Raw genomic sequence first — 22,601 nt, forward strand, 5'->3', positions numbered from 1 at the left:
CCTGTTGCGATAGACAAGGGAAAATGGTTTTAAACTAAGGGAGGGTAGATTCAAACTAGATATAAGGAAGAAATTTTTTACAATGAGGGTGGTGAAACACCTGGAACAGATTACCCAGAGAGGTGTTAGATGCCCCATCCCTGGAAACATTCAAGGCCAGGTTGGAGGGGGCTCTGAGCAGCCTGATCTAGTTGAAGATGTCCCTGCTTATTGCAGGGGGGTTGAACTAGATGACCTTTGAAGGTCCCTTCCAAGCCAACCCATTCTATGATTCTGTGATTTTATATTAATAATAGGCATTAATAATGGCTTCTGGTGTGGTAAAATCTGAGCAGCTCCAATGCCTGAATGAAGCTACCACACTTACTGTAGCACACCTGCAGGATGGGACTTTTTACCCCATTTAAGACACGACACTTAAACACACAAACAATTGTTTTATTCAAAATCTCACAGCAGGTATATAGTAGATAGGTGGTCTGAAATCTGGAGTTCCTTGTATCTATGGACTATGCTTTTTTTTCCTGACTCCAAAGAAAGTAATGGTAGAGCATCATCTGAACATTAAAAATTGTTATCTGTGTACTAAGTGTGAGTTAAGAATACATTCTTAACTGTCTATTACAACCAAGTTGAAGATGCATGTTGCTGTTAATCCATCTCAGATAGATTAACAAGGTTTTTATGTCCATGATTAATAGTGACTTAATTTGAATCATATAATCCAAACTTAAATTCTAGATTGTAAAAGGAGGAAGACTTTTCTGGTAACTCAAGTAATCTTTGTATAGTATGGAGTATCTGCAGCAGTCCCTTGTGGAGAAAATCAAGAAGCCTATTGAATAATTTAAGGAAAGATGTCATAGGATGTATCTAATATTCTACATTTTCTAACAGTTATGGAGCAAGAAAAATATATGAGGTCTTAACATAATGTCAGTAAAAAGTCTGGGAAATGAGGCATTTCATTTCAGTAAGGTATGATGTGGTTGAATTTTTGCCTTCTTTCTCCATGTACACATTTAAAATTTTGTGTATTGTCAAGACAATGGATCTTTATCTTAATGTGGATTAAAAAGTGGAATCATTGCTTCTGTATGCTTTTATATGTTGGGCTCCTTGAGGAATAACTATAGTAAGACCTAGATTTGACGTATGATCATTACACTGGAAAAAGTCTTTACTCTGTTCCCATATAATCCACAGCTGAGCAATACTGGGTAACAGTTGTTTAATTGTATGTAGAAGTCAATGGCTCTCTGTTTAGTTATGTGTCTTGTCAGGTTTAATTGTAATAATTTGGAATTTTCAGACTACATTACGTGTATAGAAGCAAGTATTTCTGATACAGTATGATGGAGGGATCTCAACATTTATAGCTACTATAGTAAGACACATACAAATGTATAGAAGATAGCATGTTTTATAATTCTTGGGCACAACTTTAAAAAATGATGGGTTTTATGATTAAAATAAAACCAAGATATTCACACTGACTGTAATTTTTAACTTAGTGCTTAGTATTTGCCATGAACATTTTGAAAATTATTTGCAGTGTCCTTGGGTATTAACAACAGTTTTAACAATGAGATATATATCATCTGGCCATAACCCACTACCTTCTTAGGATAGAGGCTTTAGTTAAAGGAGTATACCTGAAGGAAACATGGAGAAGGTGCGTTTCTTCCAAGGATGCACCTCATATGTGTACAATATAAATACATCTTTTTCTCTTTCCAGATGCATAGTTAAAGTCACTCAGCAGTTTATTCTCATGTCACATTACATAAAATTGTGCTGCTATAAGATAGCTTAAATGTTAAATGTTTTGAAGGTAATTTATGGGTGGCCTGGGAGAATTAGTAATCGAAACAGTAATAGAATTGGAACCAGCTGTGGGAGCTAGATAGGAAATTGTCCTTCCTTCCTGCAGTAACTTAGACATGCTGTAATTTTTAACCCCCACCCCCCTACCTTCACCCTGTGGTTGTAGATCTTCTTTGCATGACTAGCTGATGACTCACCCTGCCCCCTCCCCAGTTTTAATTCCTTATCCTTATTGATTAGTAACTTTGTAGACAACTGGAATATTTGTTACTAAGTGGGACAGTATGCATAAATTTGTCTCTCTCAAGATCCTGGAGTAAACATTTGATTGAACACCTTTTTAAAATCACAATTGGCAAACTGTTGAAAAGTATAGTCTGTGGACAACTCTCTCTAGAGATGTGATTGTTTAGTTTTGCTGACTGTAGTGTGTTTGCTGAGCGTAACATGATCCCTGAGGAATTTGAAGAACTTCACCAACATTGCTGAATAAAACCTTGTAGCAGATTCCTTATGATAGATATTATTTATTCTAATTTTTCAGATGAGGAAACTGGGTTATGCAGGAATGAAATAAATTGCACAAAGTCAGAGGTCAAGGATTGGTCTACACTAATGGTGTATTGTTTTAATTTCATCTTAAAACGTATAATTTGAAAGAGATGGCTTGCTAATGAGTGTTATTCATATTGCATTGATGCTTGTGAAATCATCTTAACTTGATCACCAGAACTCTTACAGTGCACACTAGGCTCTTTTTTGATGAGAGGAAAAATGCATTTTGTTTCAATTGTAGTAATCTCCATGTCTGTTTTAGACAGCAGTGCCAAAACTGAACATTTATTGGTTGTGTTGGCTTTTCTAAGTTTTGATGAGTCCAAACTAAAAATTTAGAGTGTGGTGCTGCTGATAGACTTAATGCCACTGCTTACCAAACTTGCAAAAGAACCAGTAATGCTTATTCTATTGCACATATTATTTTAATGTACTTCCATAGAAATGCATGTAACTAAAATTGCCTTTTGCAAGGCTTAATAGTATCAGTGATTTTTAAAATATATGGAGGGGAGGCTTTTTTCCAAAAATTTTAAACTTTGTACGTGTATAGTTTCAAAATCCTAAAATACTTAATAAATAATTTTGTTTTAAGACAGAAGGTAAATCTGAAGAGCAGTAAAGCTGTTCTAATGACTGAAAAACATCTGAAAGTGTTAAAATTATTAAAAGGCAGGATACTTTTTGTGGAATTCTTAGTGTAACCTTGGTTTTCATGGTTTCTCTTTGTGAGTCAAGTGAAAGAACTTCACGCACTTTTTTTTTTCCTAAAGCTTGTTAAAAGGTGATAATGGTAAAGTGTCTGTATAGTTTAGGTAAAGGATGTTTTAGAGTGAGTTTAATGTAAATAATTAAGCGAACTGGCTAGCAAGCTGAAAAATGTTATGCATTAATGAAAGTTCAGTCTGGCACTGCATCCTATGTTGTGTTCTTGGATTCTTTCATGTGTGTCTTTTAGGGCATATTCCCTGTGGTAGAAATCCCACATGGAATCTGTGTGGTGCAGAAATTCTTACCAATATGGATGTGAAATATGTGAATGCCTACGTGAGGCCTGTTTACATCTGAACCTAAGCATTTGTCACTTAAACCCCAAAGAGTTGGAAGTTCATGATTATTTGTCCCCTCTGATTTCAGAATTAAGCTATTCTTTGGTTACCTGTGAGTCTGAACAGAGCTTTCAGAGCAAAAATGTTTGTTGCCTGTTTGTTTTGTTTCTCCTTATTGTCAGCTGAGTGTATGTGTTATTTTACTGTTTCGGTGTAAATACAAGTATTTTTTAATGTTAAAATGAAGTACTCTATTCAACTCTAAAGAATAATCTTAAGGGATATGGGACTAAAAATGCCAATAATTTTTTTCTTAACATGGTAGGTAGTAGTAATATTGTGTATCTTATTGCTGTAGTAAAACTGTGTCTTGACTGAACATGGGTGCTTTTTGGTGGTATGTGGCAGTTATGCATACTGTTTTAGCAAATACGAAGTATTTATATGCATTTGAAACTGAGATGATAAAGATGAAGTAGGTGGGTGGTTTTGTAAGCAGAATGCAACATAGCTGAAATAGCACCAGAACATTCATATTAAGTAAATCGGTCTTCCAGAAACTGCAAAGGAAGCTTGAATGACTGCAGGCAATTTTAGATTTTAATCAGTTTTATCAGTGATTACAACTTGCTTTAGAAAAGGCTCAAGAGAATTTCTCTGGTATACATTGTAAGAAAAATTCCCAGGTTATAGATATTAATATAAACCAGGACTTCATAAATCAATGGCTTGTTAGAAATTATCTGAATGAAATTTTAGAATCTAGGTGAAAAATAGAAACCTTCTGAAATCTTTCTAAAACTGTCTCTCAGGAGACAGATCAGGCAAGCCTTTTGCTGTACTCCAGAAGTATGATGTTTAAGAAAGATAGTTTGCAAACCATGCTGAGACTCTTAATTGCAATACCTTTTCTAAATTGTTAAGCCATTGGAGTCTTTTCAGAAGGGGACATGCCAGTAAGTGGCATGAAAGGGAAGAAGAGGTTTAATTCATGTTACCCATTATGTCTAGGAACAGTCTCTGAATTATTGTTTGACCCGTCATCTAATAAAATATGTTGTGTCTGACCTATAACAACATTACAAATTTATTATTTTTAGACGGTCATGTGTTGGAATGAAGATTTAATTCAAGGTCTTTTCCCTTGTTGGTTAAACCTGACAAAACACTCTTGTTCAGATCATAAGAAAAAATTGTATGAGGCTGTGAATTAGATGATGTTGAGAGAAGCTAGCCACAGTACCGTTTCCATATTGAATAAATAAATTTTACTTCCTGTAGGTATTTGAAAGGAAGTTCATCTGCTTAAGCACCTCCTTAATTCTTGAATGCACTCTGGAGAAATGCATTTTAGCTCACTAAAGAAAAGAATAACTTTTTCTTAGTCTTCCTATACTTAAAATTCAAGACTAAGTTCTGTGCCTGTTTTGAGTGTTACTCAAATATAAAGGATAACAGGGAGAGATGGCATTTTGTTAGGATCCTTCCAATATTTCTGTTAATTTTGAAGGTTTTCTGAATTTGTCATGGAGTTACGAGTTATCTACGTTTTTTCATGAGTAACAGATATGGGGGGTGTTTCATGGGAATATCAGCCAAGATGATTGATACCAGTGTTTGCATGTATCCTACTGTTTTCCATAATATTTTCCTTTTTCTTTATCTTTTTCGGGCCAAAATTTTAGATAATATACATAGGCCCCAATTCATCCAACCTAATCAAGACACCTATGTTAAGAATTTAGTTGCCTTGTACTCCCTGAATAATTCATGAAGAGTAGAGGTCTCCAGATGATTGAGTTTTTTGTTACACTGATTTTTCTTCTGGAGTTATCTGTCTCTCTTTGAAGGCTGTATAGGAAGTCTGAAGTAAGTGTTTTCCATAATTAGATGTATCACATTCAGAAACTCAGATTATATGAATCTGAACCAAACAGTTTAATAACATGTAAGTTTGCATCAGAATACATCTGTCAACTCTAACACCTAAAAGAGAGGAAATTAAAAGTTGTTGAAATGTCCTTTCAAATCTGGATGCTTCCTTCTGCATGCAAGTTAGTGGATAATATACCCCTATAATCCCCAAAACGTTTCTATTTTTCTACTGGTGTAAACCAGCATATTACCCGTCTCTCACATTGTGTTTTTTCATACTTCATCTTTCTGTTGAGTGTACGCTTGTGCGGCCTTAGTGTATATCTTATTGTCTGTTTAAGTTATGGAGGAAAATAACAAAAAAAGGTGACTCAGGAAACCTGCCCATTTTACAAGTAATATGGTTTTAATCAGTGTGTGAGGAGTACCTTTGGAACAAAACATGAACATCAGTGAGTGTGTGTTTGTAAAATGAGTTAAAAAAGAACAGAAAAAAACAGTTTGAACTCTTATTACTGTCTTCAGCTTTCACAAAAAATTCAGTTGTGTGCCTAACAGCTTAAAACATTTTTCTAGTCTGAAAAGATGAGACGTGTTTTCTTTTAGATCTGTGGAACAGTCCCCTCCACATCCTTTTATCTTTCTTCTAATAGTGTTTCAGACTCAGTATTGAAGGATGAAACAAGATTCTATTCTCTCTGTTCCATCATCACTAGAATAATCTCTTGATTTCATTCACTGAGAAGGGTGAAGTATCTGTCAAAGTTGGATGTGAAGTAGAAAGGAAAAACTGCATGTTTGTGGCTCTGAACTTAACTGCAATACAGTGAGGTTTTGCAAGCATTACCCTATGAAGCTTGATGGACTTCTGTAACTTCTTTCCCCTGAAAAGAGAAAGGGGATGTTTGAGAGAGAATATCTGTAAACTGAAGACATTTGATACAGGAATTAGCAAGCAACCAGCATGACTTGCTTTTTTTGTTGTAATTTATAAAATAAAAGTAGTGTAAAGCCTTCTGCTGTTGGTATTAACATATGGTTGTGCCCACATAATGTAGCAGTTGGACTGGATTTCTGTGATGCTGTTCTAAGAGTTTATCTGCACAATTCAGTGGTTTTCTGTGCCATTTTGTCTGTCTAAAAGCAAAATGCTTGTCGTGTTGTACTTTGCCACTTTGGGAATTACAGTGTCAGAAATCCCATCCTTTCTGTTGTGATTGTTGATGAGTTGTCTGCCCATTTGTTTTATTCTTAAAATCTCTTAAGAGCATTTTATTTCAATACGTTATATAATTTACAGCATGAACATTTTTATTAGGAAACATTCAATTTCTCTTTTTAACTGCTGTCACTCTTGATTACTCTTTCTTAACCATGTGTATTACTTTGAACTCTTTGTTGGAGAAGAATGGAAGATACGGGAAATTATTACTGTCTGGTCACAAGGAAGAAGGTGTCAGCTCTGTCTGTATGCTGGATTCTAAGATAAAAGCCTTTCAAAGGTGCTCAAACTTTCCTGCTCCTTCCACCTCACCCCCCAGCAGTGTTACCTTTGCTTTTCCATGCAATATAGTCATTTCGGAGGGGAAGAGAGGAAGCTTTAAAAACCTTAAAAGAAAACATGAACATGATGTATGTAAACAAAATGCTTGAAAATAGAAAGTTCTTTTTTCTTGATTGCCAGAAGGCCTGGGATTTGGATGATTGAAACATAGTTTTCTGCAGGGAGTCCTTCATTTGGGTGTTTGAATTGCAGCAGTTTCTTAAGCTGCTGAAGGTAGCTCCATCACCATTTGGTGCTAGGGTTTTTTGTCCCCTTCCCACTTCCACCAGCTATTCCTGCTGTCCATTAGGAACCCAGTTATTCCATCTGTCTTCTAGTGACGCAGCAATCATCTGTGTCAGACCACCTCTGTTAAATTTCTTCTGTGAAACCTGCAGTTTCACCAGAAATGGAGAAATCTCTGTAAAGTAGATGTTGCCTCCTTCTCTTCACTCCTGCCCATGAATGGACAGCATCTTCCATGTGGAGTGTACCAAACCAGAGACCCAAAAGAGCAGGGTGTGAGGGTTTGCACTTCCAGCAGAAGGGATTTTTTTAGTGTAGTACTTAAGGTATTTTAAAGTAAATAGTAGCCAAACTGACTTTAACCTCTTCTCATGCTCAAGACAGGGAAAGTGCTCACCTTTAGTTTAACCAGTTGTAGTTTTGCATGTTTTTTTTTTTCTCCATGCTGTACTATAGCTCTGCTCCACCAAATGAGAAGTCTCTTCAAGTCTCCAGCAAGTCAGGGTTTTGGGAGAGCTCTAAGAACACAGGAGCTATCTGGAAAAGGAAAGTCGTCTTTTCTTCCAGGGCAACATATGATCTTGAAATCCTCAAGGATGAAATCTGAAGACAATTGCAAAAACAGAGAAAAAAAAATGTATTGTTTCCTCTGTTAAATTGCAGTCTTCTGGGTGCCCAGAAAAGTTCCCATTTAAGGGCCTGGTGTGGTGAAAGATTACCTATAGCTTGCAAGTCTTTCACATGGGATAGTTTCCATTTAGTGAAATACAGACCTCTGCAAACAGCAGTAGAGGTACTCCTAGGCATAAATGCATCATTCTGGTGGGTCATGAAAGGTGAGTCATTTGAGAACCTATATTCTAACTTGTAGGGGTATTTTTACAGGGGGAGAGGTCAGATTCTAGTGGATGAATTTATTTTTCACCAAGTGCAGTTTGCAGTTAATGTGTATGTGAGATCAGCAGAGTATGTCATTGTGGGATTTCCATTTTGTTTTTCAGTCATTGCTTTTATCCATTTAAGCCTGTGAACATAATCTAATGGTCATTCTAAAGGCATTCTAAAATGACTTTTGGATGGTCAATTAGAAAGTCTAACAGATGGTAAAAGTTGAGGTATTTTTTAATTACAAATTCCTGTCTCTAATACTGTTTAGTGGAACTTTCTCCCCAACCAAAATGTTTAGTTTATCATAAAGATACCAGCCCATTATTTTCCCACCTCCTGTATTCCTCTGTCTTCTGCCAAGTCCCAATGGTTATTATTACCCATATTCACAACTCCAAGGATATCGAAGGATATCTTGTAGAATGTAGAAATCTAGATTTTAACTAATTTTTCCTTTTTTGTGACTGTTCTCTCACTTCACAGGTCCAGTTTGACCTGCATCATTGGTTCATTTGATTTTTTGTCTTTGATTTTTCTCAAGAGATCTTGGAGACTGACCTAGTTTCAGCCTGTGGTTTGTAGTGGCGTATTTTCTGAGTATTGCTTGAGAATAAGGAAGGTCCCAAAAGGAACAAGAGAAAAAATCCACAGTATTTAGGGACAGTGGCGCAGTGAATAGAAGAGTGTTGTCAGGCACAGGAGCTTAACAGTCAGCTAGGGCTGGAATTCCCTGAAAAAATGTTACTGCAAACAGCAGATGTGATGCCTGACTTGCAGTGTCCCTTTGCAGAAATTATTTAAAAGGTAAGACTTTTCATTTTTGAGAAAAACTGTGAACTCCTAGAATACATTGTTTCACAGATTTTATATATATATATAAATCTTATGTAAGCCAGGGAATTGAGAATTTTTGTAAAAATGTTAGGATGTACGTCAACACCAAAACTGTTTTCCTTTGTTTCTGCTGAAAGAGAAATTTAACATACCGTCTTTTCCTGATATAGTTTAAAAAGGGAAAAAAAACCCAAACAAAAGAAACCAACAAAAAAATCCTGTAAAGATTTCATCTCGTATAGTTTTAATTACAATACAATTTCTCCAGAACAGCATTACTGAAATATTAAAATCAATTTGTGTAAACTTAACAGCAGAAATCCAAGCAACAACTGGAAGACCTGGAAGTGCAGGTACACTTTGGGCAAACTCTATATTTTTGTTTTTTTCAGACTTACAGTAATATTCCAGTATACATGGGATCCTGATGTTCGAATCAGCATAAAATGTATTAACTATATTTTCCTTTGAGAGTGTGAAAAAATGATTTTATGGCATTGGTTGTTCTTCGGAATGTAATGACTAGAAGAAAAGTGGTAGTTGCATTTGATTTTTGTGTGCGCATATAGGCAATTGTTGTAGCAGGTTAATTGTTGTAGAGCAGGTTATAGTATTTTCAGAAAGTTTAGAAAGTTTGTAGTTACTAAAATAGAATAGACTACCTTGTTTTTTTGTAAATGTTTGGCTGATTTGAAGATATTATGCCAAGATACATTCCTGGACATTATTATCTTAATTTTTTGGTTTGAATAGTCTAAACACTTACTTAACTGTCAGGCATTCTTCGGGCACTGCAGAATATAGCACCACTAGCACTCACCAAATGTCTGACTTCCAAGGTCAGGCTGTTTTGATTTATCAGGTGGCAGAATGTATTTCTATCTGTTGTTCTCCATTAAAGGCTAGGAGTCAGAAGAGTGTTCAACACGAATGCACTGTAAAGCAAATGCATTTTTATGTGAGTGGTTCACTCTTCGAACTAAAAGAGGGATTTGCTTACTGTTATCTGGAGGAGCTAGCAATTAAAATTAAGTAAGTTTGTTCTGGTAGATTTGGTTTATTAATAATTTATATTTTTTTTGTTTGAATTATTGAAAGAACTCTTAAAGTAGTTAAGATACCCTCTCAAAATTAAGTTTAGTGCTGATGCAATATTGACATACAATACCTACCTCTGTGGTAAGGTATATGAAGTGAGCAACCTTATAATATTCCAGTAAGTGAATTGGAATACAAAATAAGCAGCCTTGCAGTGATTAAGATGAGAATGACCAAAATGCTGTTTCTCCTTCCAGCAACAGATGATTTCTGTGAAAGACTTTGATGCACAGAAGTAGTAGATCTTTCGTTGTGGATGGTGGCAGTATGAATCTTGGAAGCTATCTGTTTCCTTTTCACACCTCTGCTTTTATGGAATGTGCTTAGATGGCAAGTACAGGCAGGGGCTGTTGAGCATTTTTTTGCATCCCAAGAACAGCAACTACCAATTTATAGTGCAGGAAATGAGGAGGTGTGGAAAACTTAATTGGTATTATAATTATACCTCTGTCTGGGTGCTTTATAGTGTTAATTGGGCAATAAACTCATTTTCATAATCACAGTTTCAACTGGGAATTTTGAGCTACACCTACTTCTCAACTTGTAAACCACTGAGTCCTGTTGAAGTGTCTCTTAATGCCATGTGGGCTATACATTTCACAATTTCACTTGTAGACTTAACATGGACCACAGTCCCTGTTGCGGATGGAGTGATGCACTTTTCTCTTAAGAGAGAAGTAGCAATATGTTGATACAAACTTTGTTAAACCATTGTTTTGTTAGTAAGTGGTGACAGGGGTTTAACAAGATTCGATGGCAAGGTATACTTGATTATTTACTGCATAGAGGACAGGGTCAGAAAAAACTGTCAGGAGACCCTCCTGTTGAGTCATGAGGTTCAGAAGGGACTCCTTCTCAGAGAGGAGTCTAGGTGCAGCTGGATCCAGACGTAGTCCCAGACTTGGTTAGCAGTTTATGTCTAAAGGACTATATATGTGCACAATCAATCCTTTATATCACTTAGGATTTCAAAGTTTAGCATGCTATTAATCACTTATCAAAAATCTGCTGTGACAAGGCATCTCAACCTCAAGGAGTAGCCTTGAGAGGTGTCTGCTTGAGGGGAGGTGGTGTTGTGCAGCCTGCTGCTATGCAGGAGAGTTCAACAGGCCCTGGGCTGTCCACAATTCATAGAGTAAGATGATTGATATATTTGCATACTGACTACAGGTGTTAGTTTTTTCAAAATTTGGCTTGAGTTGAACATTGACTAGCACCATGGTTATGTGGGTGCATTGTTGAAATTAGCTCTTGGCTATTGTGTTATCTGTCTCCGCTGATCCACTTTGAGCCAGGTGTAGACATCATGACCAGGCACATCCATTATGATCACCACTGCTGGTTATCACTTGAGCAGGCAGGTTGGGGAGCAGTGGGGAGCATGCTGCCACAGTCCTATAAATGTGTTTTTTGCTCAGGTGCATGTGTGATTTCTATGCTAATACTTGAGTTCCCCTTCAGACACCTGTGACTAGCAAAGATATGTGTATGTTGTGAATGTGAAAACAGAGGGCATGAGCCTTCCGCTGGCTTATCTCTATGTATGTGTATTTATATATATCTATATATCTGTGCAAAAAGGGAATGAAATTATACTGTTGTTTTGGGAATCAGAGCTGTTGTTAGTGTGAAGAAGTTAGAAAAAGGGTAGATCTGGCTAAATCTATGTAAATGAAAGTGTCAGCTTTATCAGAGAAATAAAGCTGATAGAACTGCAGGATAAAATGACTATAAAGGAAATCAGCCTGATGGTATTGAGACTTTCTGTGGCAAGCATGAAAAAAAGGGAAGGAATTGGCAGGGGTGGATAAGGAAAGAGATATAATGTATCATATGAAGTGTGCTTAAAAATTATTTTTAAATGGGACATTGGCATCAAAATGATAGATTGTGTCTCTTTTTGGAAACTTACGTGATACCAGACAAATGAACATTTCAAGAATAATGATTCAAATTACTTTTGTAGAACCTTCCAATCTCTTGAATACTTTCAGCACATTTCTTTCTGTGTAAATTAACTTGTGTCACAGATGTTAGTGTGATGTGTTAGATGTTTTAAACTGTAATTGCCTTTGATCTGTATGTTGCTATTAAATGAAATTCCCTGAATTACATTGACTATGTTATGGCTGCTATTGAAGTGCCAGTTGTTAAGACCCATGAGAGCTGGAGATAATGTCACAAGTGGAAGTGGGAAGCCAGTCCATGATCTTAATAAACCACATAGATAACTTAGCTCCTGTAATAAATTTCTAGATTTTTTCATTAATTTCATTAACGTCATAGAGTCCTTTTATTTGAAAGGATATTGTATAATGATGGATTGACTAAATCAAAATTCAAGATCGTTAGATATTGATGATTAAGAAACAAAGAGAATTTTAATGTTTTCTGAAGAGGAAGAACAGGAAATATTTTCCTGATTTTTTTCTTTATTAAGGTAGTTGCATATTTTTTAACAATTATTCCTCAGATTTTTAGGCATATATCCATGAAAATAAAAATCTTGAATCAGTCTCTTGTTTCTGATTTCCACTTGCTTTCTCCTCCTCAGGTTATGGCGGGAAACCTTTCTTTTTGATATATATTGCAGTACTGTGTTTTTTGTTTGGTTGTTTTTTTTCCGCATAGCACTATTTTCACAGAGGTGGATTTTATTTTTTTTTTCCAGAACCCTGTCAAGAAAATTCCAGATTCTCATGAAATTACACTCCAACATGGGACAAAAACAGTAAGTGATAACATATTTTCAACATTTACTGTTTTTTGAGAACTGAGCCATCTATGAAATAAGTTAACAAATACGTACTGTCACCTAACGTTCAAGCAGCTAATTCTTTTTCTTAATTTGTTATTTTAGTGTAGCGCTTTTCTTACTGCAGTTGAAAGTGTGTTTTAGCACTGCTTCTTCACTTTGTTGTCATAACCCCAGTGTGGCTCCATTTGACTCAATCGTCTCATTTTCTTTTTCTGTTTTGTCAGATAGACTCTCTGCAGTTGTTAAGAGTTCCTCTTCCAGGCTAGACCTTCCTAATCTAGGCATAGGTCTAATCTAGACCTTTCTTTGGTACGTCATGGATTTCAAACAGTGTTATTGCTGAAGTTTCTAAGACTACTTTGTAGCTGAATACAACTCTCCTTCATTTTTCTTGAATCTTTAAGTGCCATTTATGCACCATTCTCAATTGCTTGAAACCTTGCTCTTCCTTGTCTTTTCTACATTTCACCTCCAATATTACTCCTTCACTTTCTTTTAAATAACGATTGTCCAACTTGTAACTATCATTTCTTTGTTCTCAATATTTTCATCTCTGGGTAACCTCATGTTTCAACACAAATTGAAGTTCTTTTATGTGCTGGTTGATTGAAGATGTATTTTTATAGAATGGAATTTATTTTCTGACCATGAATAGCCTTGAATCTATTCCCAAATCCTTTCCCCATATTCTTCTTCGGTCATTAAAAAAAGATGCTGCCGCTCTTTATCCTCTTCAGTTTGGGATATGGCTTACGCTTCGATGGGAAAGTAAAACTGGAATTTCTTTTATTGTTATTTTACCCCTGCGAAAGCACTGTCCACTAGTTAGTAGAATTCTCACTCATGGCATTCCTGAGATTTTAATTGGAGAGGGGGGTAAAAAAAAGAAAGGAAAGAAAAATAAAACAAAAAAATTATTTGAGAAAAGTTCTTTATCATGAGGTTTTAAACAACCTAAGAAAATGTATAATTTTTCTTTATTGGATTTTTAAGAAAACCTGTAGGTTTGTTTTCTGTTTATGTAATTAATATAATACACTTAATTTAAAAATCAACAATACTAAATAATTTTGAGTAAGAAACTTACTAAATTAACATATCAAATTAAAACATTAAATGTCAATAACTTGTGAGTTTAAGATTTGAATTTTTAATTAATTTCTTAATATTAGACATTTTAAAGGAATTTTCTGGAGACTTAAACTTAACATTAAAGATCATAAATTTTTTTTATAAGCTTTTAGAAACAGTTGTTTTCAGAAGTGTCTATTCATTAATCTGGCATCAGACTATGGTCTGTCTTGGTCTGTGGAGAGGTGATAAAGCTTACCCATTTGTTTATCATAGTGCTAGACATACAGAGGTGGAGGGAGGAGAGGAATAAAGTAATAAGTGTGTTATAAATTAAAATAGTAGAATATTCTCTTTTAAGATCTGTAAAAGGTGCACTGTATAACACTTAAGAAAAATAGAGTGGATTTTTATGTACACAGTGCATGTAACTTCTTTGCATACTAATTTCTATGCATACTGGGATTTGCATGCTAGTGTACTAGTGCAAACCAGTTTCCCATTTTACATGTGACAGTAATTGCTTCTCTAGGATGTTTCTTGAATACATTTCCTAACAAACTTTATGACGTAATTTTTTGAAATTATTTTTCTCTATATTAACCCAGTAAATCAATTGATGGCTCCTTAAAGCATAAACTCATGTTATTTCTAACTAAAAGGGCTTTGTAAAGTGGAAGTTAGAGATTTGGAAGACTTCTGAGGTATTTTGACTGCATGAGAATGCAGCTGTCATCATCTAGAACAGAGGTGAAACATAATGTGGGTATATATAGAGCTGCTGGATTAGACTGGATGTGGTGAATGAAGCATACTGATGAAAAAAAGAGCTCTTCTGTAGAAGGAGTATTTTTTTTGTATTTGTTTTAGAATAATGAAACTAGTTACCCATGTCATTACACATATGTAAGGATGGGAGCAGCTTTATATCTTGATATCAGTGTTTGACCCCAGTGTTTTAAAATACAGTCTTCTTATGCTCATACAGTGTATTGTATTTCAGCTAAACTTATGTATCCCATCTGTACCTCTTCAATCTGATGAACGTGGGTTTGATGATGACTCTATTCCTGTGCAGCTGAAAAGTCTCAGAAAAGATTTCCCAAGCTGGAGAGTCTTTCCAGAAACCTGATTAATTTCCCAGTTGCCTTGCTTGTGCAGTGTAATAGGAGTTACTGTTCCCAATGAAACTTCAAGGAGATGTGTGTGTGTGTGTGTGTGTGTGGAGAGAGAGAGATATTTTCTTTTTTTCTCCTGACACTTTTGATACATAGGTGGGTATGAGAAAGAATGCATAATCAGAGGTATTCTGAACAGTGTGCTTTCTAATGTCTCATATCACAGCTGCTCCTTCCTGTAGTAGTTATTGTAGGATAGAACACTTGAGTCTATTAATTGAATGCATGATTAATCTGGAGATGCCCAGTTTTTCTGCATGTTAGAAGTCATGAATGAAATGAATGGGGTTCAAAATTTGCATTTAAATGGTAGAAGGGCCATTTTTATGGAGACATGTAAGAAGTTGCATCTGTTTCATTTGAAAATCAAATATGTCACAGTGACATAATCACTTAAGTGGAATTTAATTCATTCTTAGGGATAGCACAAAGCAGTACATTTAAACATTTGATTCAGGGAAGTAAAAAGAAGAATGTTGAATCTATTAGTAACTCTGTAAATTAGATTTTTCTGGGGAGCACTTGATTAGGGCATCTGATGATACTTTGTATCTTTTAGAAGAATGAGGCTTTAGACCTTCTCTAAAAGATAAGATTTCTGCAAGCTAATGCCTTTAAAATAAAGCAGGACAGTTAGATTAAGGAGTCATCAGTTGTCTGGTAAACAGTAGCATCATTTCTGCAACATCTTGGTTTTCCTGAAAGTACTTCTTTCAAACTGGCTATATGGTGGCACTGTACATTTGAAACACAAAGAGGAGCAGTGTGAGCCTTAAGAAGAACATGACAAGAAATGAGCGTTTGATAAAATAAGGAATGCCTAAGTGAACCTTTTCTACATGAAACTGGAAAAAGAAAACTCAAAAGAAGCCCATACTCTTTCATATAAGGAAACATTAATTTTAGCAAAACTGTCCATCTTAAAGGATAAATTCCATTCATAACTGGTGTTTTTATTATTTTCTGTAGGTTACTTTTTCAACTGGGCGTGGAAAAGGGAGTATCTCATACTAAATTCCATTTTTTTTTTAAACAGTGTTTGTGTGAGAACTATTCAACAGTTTACATAAGTTTTAAGTCTCCATAACACAGTGTGTATTTTAAAGTTTTTAAAAAAAAGTATAGTAGTAGACTGATACATCTTTGAGACAAAGGTTTTTTTGGTGATACTTCTGTGTGTCTGCATTAAATCATAGTGACTGTCAGTACTTTTCATGTATATATGTAAAGAAGACACATACAGATGAGCATCCTTATATGCAAATTACTGTAATTTTTGTACATCAATATCTGGAATTTTTAATACAGGTTTAGGCATCTGAAAGTAATTGGCCTGATTTCCCTAAATATGAATTCTATGAGTTTTTATCTTCTCATGAAAAATTTTTCAGTCATTTTAACATTTCAGGTTGGGTGTAATTTTGAGTAATTCTAAAAATACTCTCGTTTTACAGTTTTTGACATCACTTTCAATGCTATCTCACACAGATGACAATTTTGGAGAGTTAATATCTTTATTTGATTTACAAATTAATTTAGCATATTGTCTAGGTAATTTTATATTAATATGTAAAATCATGGTAGCAGATAATATTTTCACAAATGAGAAAAGAGAAGAAATAATTTTGAGGGTAAATGAAAGGATGTTTAATCAGTCAGGTGTTTTCTGTTAAGTCTTCGCCATATGCTGATTTGAACACTGCTATGATAAAGTTCTTCAAATAGAGAATTAAAATAGGTTTTCCACTAAAAATTCCATTTTAATCAAGCTTTGATTTGGGAAAAGCAAATTAGAGTAATGAGCATTAAGCATTCTTTCCTCAAAGTTCTGAGTAGCTTTAAGCAACTAGTTTTGTATATAAAGAAAAAGGGGTTTGGTAAACTTTTTTGAGCTTTTTTAGTTAAAATAGTATCTTTCTAAAATTTGTGATTTTTTTAAAAAAAATCAAATGAATATTTTTCAAAGAGAAATTTAACCAAACAATGTATATATGCACATGAACTGTCTTGAATAAGCTAGCATAAAATCTTAAAGTGAGGAAGGTTAAATGCTGTTTCAGTATCTTCCTAGAAATATTATTTGTACTTTTGAAAAAAGTCTAGAGTACAACTTTCTTCATAGAAGTGAAACATATCCTAATTTTGCAATGAGATGATTAGAAAGCAAACACTGTAAACTAACTGTTCTCAGCTGTCTTCATGTGATGTCTTGATGTCAGTGATGAATTCAGATTATGTAATTTCGATTTCCATTCTTCTTACGCCTTCCAGAGTACTCAAAGGTAGTGAAAATCTCTGAACATGAGCCAGCAGTGTGCCCAGGTGGCCAAGAAGGCCAATGGCATCCTGGCTTGCATCAGAAATAGGGTGGCCAGCAGGGACAGGGAGGTGATCTTACCCCTGTACTCGGGACTGGTGAGGCCGCACCTCGATTCCTGTGTTCGGTTTTGGGCCCCTCACTACAAAAAGGACATTGAATTACTCGAGCGTGTCCAGAGAAGGGCAACGAAGCTGGTGAAGGGTCTGGAGCACAGGTCGTACGAGGAGCGGCTGAGGGAACTGGGGTTGTTTAGTTTGGAGAAGAGGAGGCTGAGGGGAGACCTCATCACCCTCTACAGCTACCTGGAAGGAGGTTGCAGAGAGCTGGGGATGAGTCTCTTTAACCAAGTAATGAGCGATAAGACAAGAGGTAATGGCCTCAAGTTGCACCAGGGAAGGCTTAGACTGGATATTAGGAAGCATTTCTTTCCAGAACGGGTTGTTAGGCGTTGGAATGGGCTGCCCAGGGAGGTGGTGGAGTCCCCATCCCTGGAGGTGTTCAAGAGTCGGATTGACACAGCGCTGAGGGACATGGTGTAGTTGGAAACTGTCATTGTTAGTTAATGGTTGGACTGGATGATCTTCAAGGTCTTCTCCAACCTAGATGATTCTGTGAAAATTCAGAAACAAAATATAGCTGACACATTTTGGGAAGAAACCAGCACACGGAATTATTTTTTTGACTTTAGTAGTATTTTATATTTTGGTAAGACCTGAAGAACTGCAGGAAAAAAAAATAAAAAGCTTGAATGATCTTATTTTTTATTTTTTTTCTGTATAGGTTTCTGCTTTGGGGTTGGATCCTTCAGGTGCCCGTTTGATAACTGGTGGATATGACTACGATGTTAAATTTTGGGATTTTGCTGGAATGGATGCCTCTCTCCAGGCTTTTCGGTCACTCCAGCCTTGTGAATGGTAGGTATGAAGACTGTCTGTTTTACATAAGACTGTGTCTGTGTTAAACTCCTAATAGAATCACAAAATCCTTGTAAGACAGCTTGTTTAGAAGGCTTTTGTATTCCACTGTACTTTTTGTAGTAAATGGAATGTGAACCTAATAACTTGTCTGCTTATATCTTTTCATGCTTTTTGCTATGACTTGCATATTTTCCCCTTTTAGAAAGCTACAGGTGAATGTGCAGATGAAATTGTTAATAGTGTATCTCAGCAAATAGACTGTGAACCTCTCAAAGAGACAGGTGGACTTTCATAGTTGTAATTGAAATTAATACAATACACTTTCGATATGTACTCTGCTTATATAAAACTAATGAAGAGAAGAAAGTTAAAACAGTTGACCCCTTTGTGGAGAGCCCCTGTAGTTGCTGCCAGTATTTCTGAGTGGTGGGCATCTAATTTTCATTAAGTCCTGTTTCTGAAAGTACTGGTCCTTTGCATTGCACTGGTAATTGAATAGCTACACAGTGTGCATTAGAAAAGTATAAATCTGTTGTCTTTTTTAAAGTAAAAAAGCTATATATTTATTAACATTTATCTATATATTTTTATGTATGTAAATTTGAAAAAGAATACAGGAAGCATTTTTTAGAGTGTGATTTCCATACTATCCATACTGTTCACTGGTAATTCAGCAAGTAGTTGAATCAAGTTCATTTACTTATTCCAGAGAACTGGAATATGGAACTCCTTCAGGAGTGCATGTCTCATGCACAGTGAACTTTCAGATAAACACCTTCATAAATTAGTAACACAGTTGTTCTAACAAGGTACTTTCTAATGTCTGACTAATTTATAAGATACTTTGGTATGCTTAAAAAAGAGATTGCAATTTATTATGTGCAGTAAGTAGTCCTTAGAACGTCTATTTTTAATCATTATTATTTTAAAATGTTACAGCTGAATTTTGGTCAGTTTATAAGGTTAGAATATGTATGACTACTTACAGATGTGCCAAGAATAATGAATAGATAATGAAAAATGAGAAAAAGTCAGGACTGTTATCCTGAAAAGGAGCAAAATAGAAAGGGATTCCACTGATGATTGAAACTGAGAAATCAGGAAAATAAGGTGTGCTTTGATTCGTTATGCAATTCTAATCTCTTTGACAGACATAGCTCTTTATTATAAACTTAGAAATGGCACATTTACTTTGAAAACATAATTTGGTAAACATGCCACTTTGAAATAAATAAATAAAATCATCCAAATGTGAAGACACATTCAGACTTTTCTGGCATGAGTTTCATTTACACAATTAGTTAGCAGGATACAAATGGTATTTTCCTCTCCTCTCAGTCATAACTGAGCAGTTTAGAAAGATCTGACAGTCTTTACTGCCACAGTAGGTGATTGTTTTAACTGAAGCATTTCCAAATTGGGCAGAAGCGTGCATTCAGATTTAGTACTACTTGGTAATGATGGTATGAGACATAATTATACAATAAAAACCACAAGTACAATGTACATTAACGTCCCATTTCAAGGAAAGCAGCTTGCAAATACATTTGTACTCTCCTTTTGGCAAAAACTGATGGTAAAATATGAGCTTAAATTGCTTGTTATCCATGATGCTGTTCATTTAGTGTGTTACAAGTATCTCATAAGTATTGTTATATGAATGTTCTTGATCAAATGTACATTCTTGTGGTTTGAGTATGTTGAGGTATAAATGAAATACATAAAAATATAAATAATATTAAAATATTGACAGGTGAAAAGTTTGGGAATTTCATTTATGTTGCAAGTCTCATGTACTAATACTGAGTTTTTAAAAATATATTATTTAAATACCCCTTCTGTATCTGTAAACATAAAACTGGAACTATAGCTCTGGTAAAAAGATCCAAACTCAAGAAGAAGTTCTTCCATGCTGACATTGAGACGTGCTGGTGACCACTATGTGGAATATTCTATAACTTATGCCCAGGTGTATATATATGTTTTTTTCACGATGGAATTTATTGCAAGGACTATTAGTATTCACAGACCTTAATTTCAAAGAATTCTGAGGAGTTCAGGTACGGAAGCTTTAGGTATTAGCAGAAATCCAGTTCTGGAGCCATAAATTTAATTTCATTTAAGAATAAAAAAGCCTGAGAACAATTCTATATTGTCCAGGTCCCATTTGGTAAAGTAATACCAGCTTACACTGTTAACGTCTTCTTGGATGTGGGACATAAGGAAAAAAAAGGAGCCTGGCAATAAACTAGTACCTTCAAATCACACCTCAGTGTTACAGGTAAAGATAAGGGTAAGGCAAAGCTGCGTTACATGTGTAGAAATTATTTGTGTGTCATGATTCTACCCGTGTACGTAGGTCTGTTCTGCAGGTCCTGGCAGAAAGTACTGTGCACATTTGGCAGCTTTAAACCAAAATGACTTGGATTAATGCTGTTAAAGGGAATTGTTTTTATAAGTTTCCCAAGACTTTTGCTTTAATATTAATAAGAACCAAAAATGTTTTCTTTAAGAACTGCCTCTGCAGAGCCTCACTCTTGGTCATACTCCAATAAACATCTGAAAAGCGGTAACTTCTGGGGCTTTGCAAATACCCTGCATATAGGACTGATTTATAGGCATGATTTTAGAAGTCATATTGCACAGTCACAAAGGTTGGGGTTTTTCCCTTTATGTAAAGGTTGAGGAAATCTTTTCTCTCAGCCTAATTTTTTCATGACTGATTTGTTAAATTAGTAGTTATATTCCTATTGCACTTGGTGCTGTAAAATCAGGTGCTTTTCCTTGTTAGAAAAAACTTTAAGATGAAATCAAAGTTTGTTCAGACATGATGGTATAGGTATTGGTCAAATTATGAACAGTACCATGTTAACAGTAGTGTTTGTAGTTTTAATTTCAGCACTAAAGGGTTTTTCAAAACAATTCTTTCAGAAGACTGGCCCTGTACATATTGTGAATTCTCTCAGAATTCAGATTTTACTTCTGGGCAAGCTGTTTGGTGATATCTAGTGGCCAGATCCTCTTCACGCATGAGGCATGCATCAAGCAAAAAAAAAATCTTTTAGTGTAGTTTTTAAATGTTTATTTTCAGTGCTTACATTTCAGTAGTGAAAAGTTCAAAACATGAATCTATGCTTTGAAGGTGTGTTGGGTATTTTCTTTTGACGATTTCAGTATTAGAGTGTGAGAAATATAACTACATAAGTACTTCATTCTGCAGTTCAGGTGGGGCTCTGGAATATTTCAAGCATTGTAGAAATCACGTGATATGGCAAGAGCACTTAATTCCTGAGATACGCTTGTTGTCTAAAGCTGAATCTGATGGATTCTTTAGTCTAGGTTTATCAGCTGTGTGCAGAGAAGATTCTAGATTTCAGATATTGTTTCTCTTGTGGGATTCCTTTTCATTTTTTCAATGTTTCCTCAAGCTTAATGCATCTGGCCTCCTTTCTCCTCTTCTGAGCAAGTATTCATTTTTGCTTTTAAGGCTCAGGATGCTTTTTCAGACCTCGCCTGTGATCTATTTTGGAAATTCCCAGATTTGAGTGTCTCCTTTCTACTGAAAATCAGAGTTTATAATACTTCATCCAATTTGCCTGCCAGTTTGTATTACAGAATAGGGTGCTTGAAGCAATTTTTGGCTTTTGAATCATAATGTAGTCATTTTTGCCAAACATTTTTTGAAGAGAAACTTAGGGTTAGTTTACGTTATTATGATCAATGCAGAACTTCTAAAATACGTTTTATGTGTTTTGTGTAGTATGTCACAGTTTGAGGACAGATTTAGCAGTTAATAGCTACTACTGAGTCAGTCATGAAGTCACTACTATGTAAGACATGAAACATTAAATTGGTTGCATAGTCAGTTTTGTGGATCATCTGGGTGTTAACTTTACTGATGTGAAATTGTGTTAGAAAGTAGTTTCCTTAAAGTAACTAGGTTTTGAATGCACATGGTTACGTTCTTCACCGAAAGGAAGATAATCCTCCTTTGAGGACAGTTTGTGTGCCATGGGAATCCAAATCTAGCAGGCAAATGCATTCCAGTCCTTAATTTGGGGTTAATTTAGCTGCAGAGCTGAATCATTAATCTAAAGCAAAGTTATTGTGCATATTCTGTTAATGTGCCAGGATATAAATTCTGGGAGGTGTGGAATGGATAGACTGCTTTGCATTCTTTGCCATCCTTGTAATGGAGTATATAGACAGGTAGGAGGTCAAAGGGATATATATCTGCTTCAGATACAGCAACTGCAGTGAACTTTGTTCATAAAGCAGAATGCTGAGAGAAGATGGTGAAACTGGAAACGGACTTCCTACTCATCAGCCATCTTCCCACTTTCAGTTAATAATTTTTGTTGTCTTAGTATTATTCCATGATTTCTGTCCCAGGTTTTCTCAATCAATAGACGATGTATGTAAGAAAACATTTACAACAAATG

The 22,601-nt window shown here is 35.3% G+C and overlaps 1 protein-coding gene across 2 annotated transcripts in view; it reads left to right on the forward strand.

Annotated features, from left to right (window-relative positions):
* Positions 1 to 22,601, forward strand: part of WDR70 (WD repeat domain 70) — a 140,421-nt gene that overhangs the window by 24,924 nt on the left and 92,896 nt on the right. For both annotated transcript variants that reach the window (XR_012627034.1, XM_074855777.1), the window contains exons 6-7: positions 12,587 to 12,646; positions 18,023 to 18,156. Coding sequence is in view for 1 of the 2 variants with exons in the window: in XM_074855777.1 (XP_074711878.1) it covers positions 12,587 to 12,646; positions 18,023 to 18,156 (194 nt within the window). In the remaining variant the exon portion in view is untranslated. The remainder of the gene's footprint in view (positions 1 to 12,586; positions 12,647 to 18,022; positions 18,157 to 22,601) is intronic.

This window comes from Strix uralensis, chromosome Z, assembly GCF_047716275.1.
Source record: "Strix uralensis isolate ZFMK-TIS-50842 chromosome Z, bStrUra1, whole genome shotgun sequence".
NCBI classification, from domain to species: Eukaryota; Metazoa; Chordata; class Aves; order Strigiformes; family Strigidae; genus Strix; species Strix uralensis.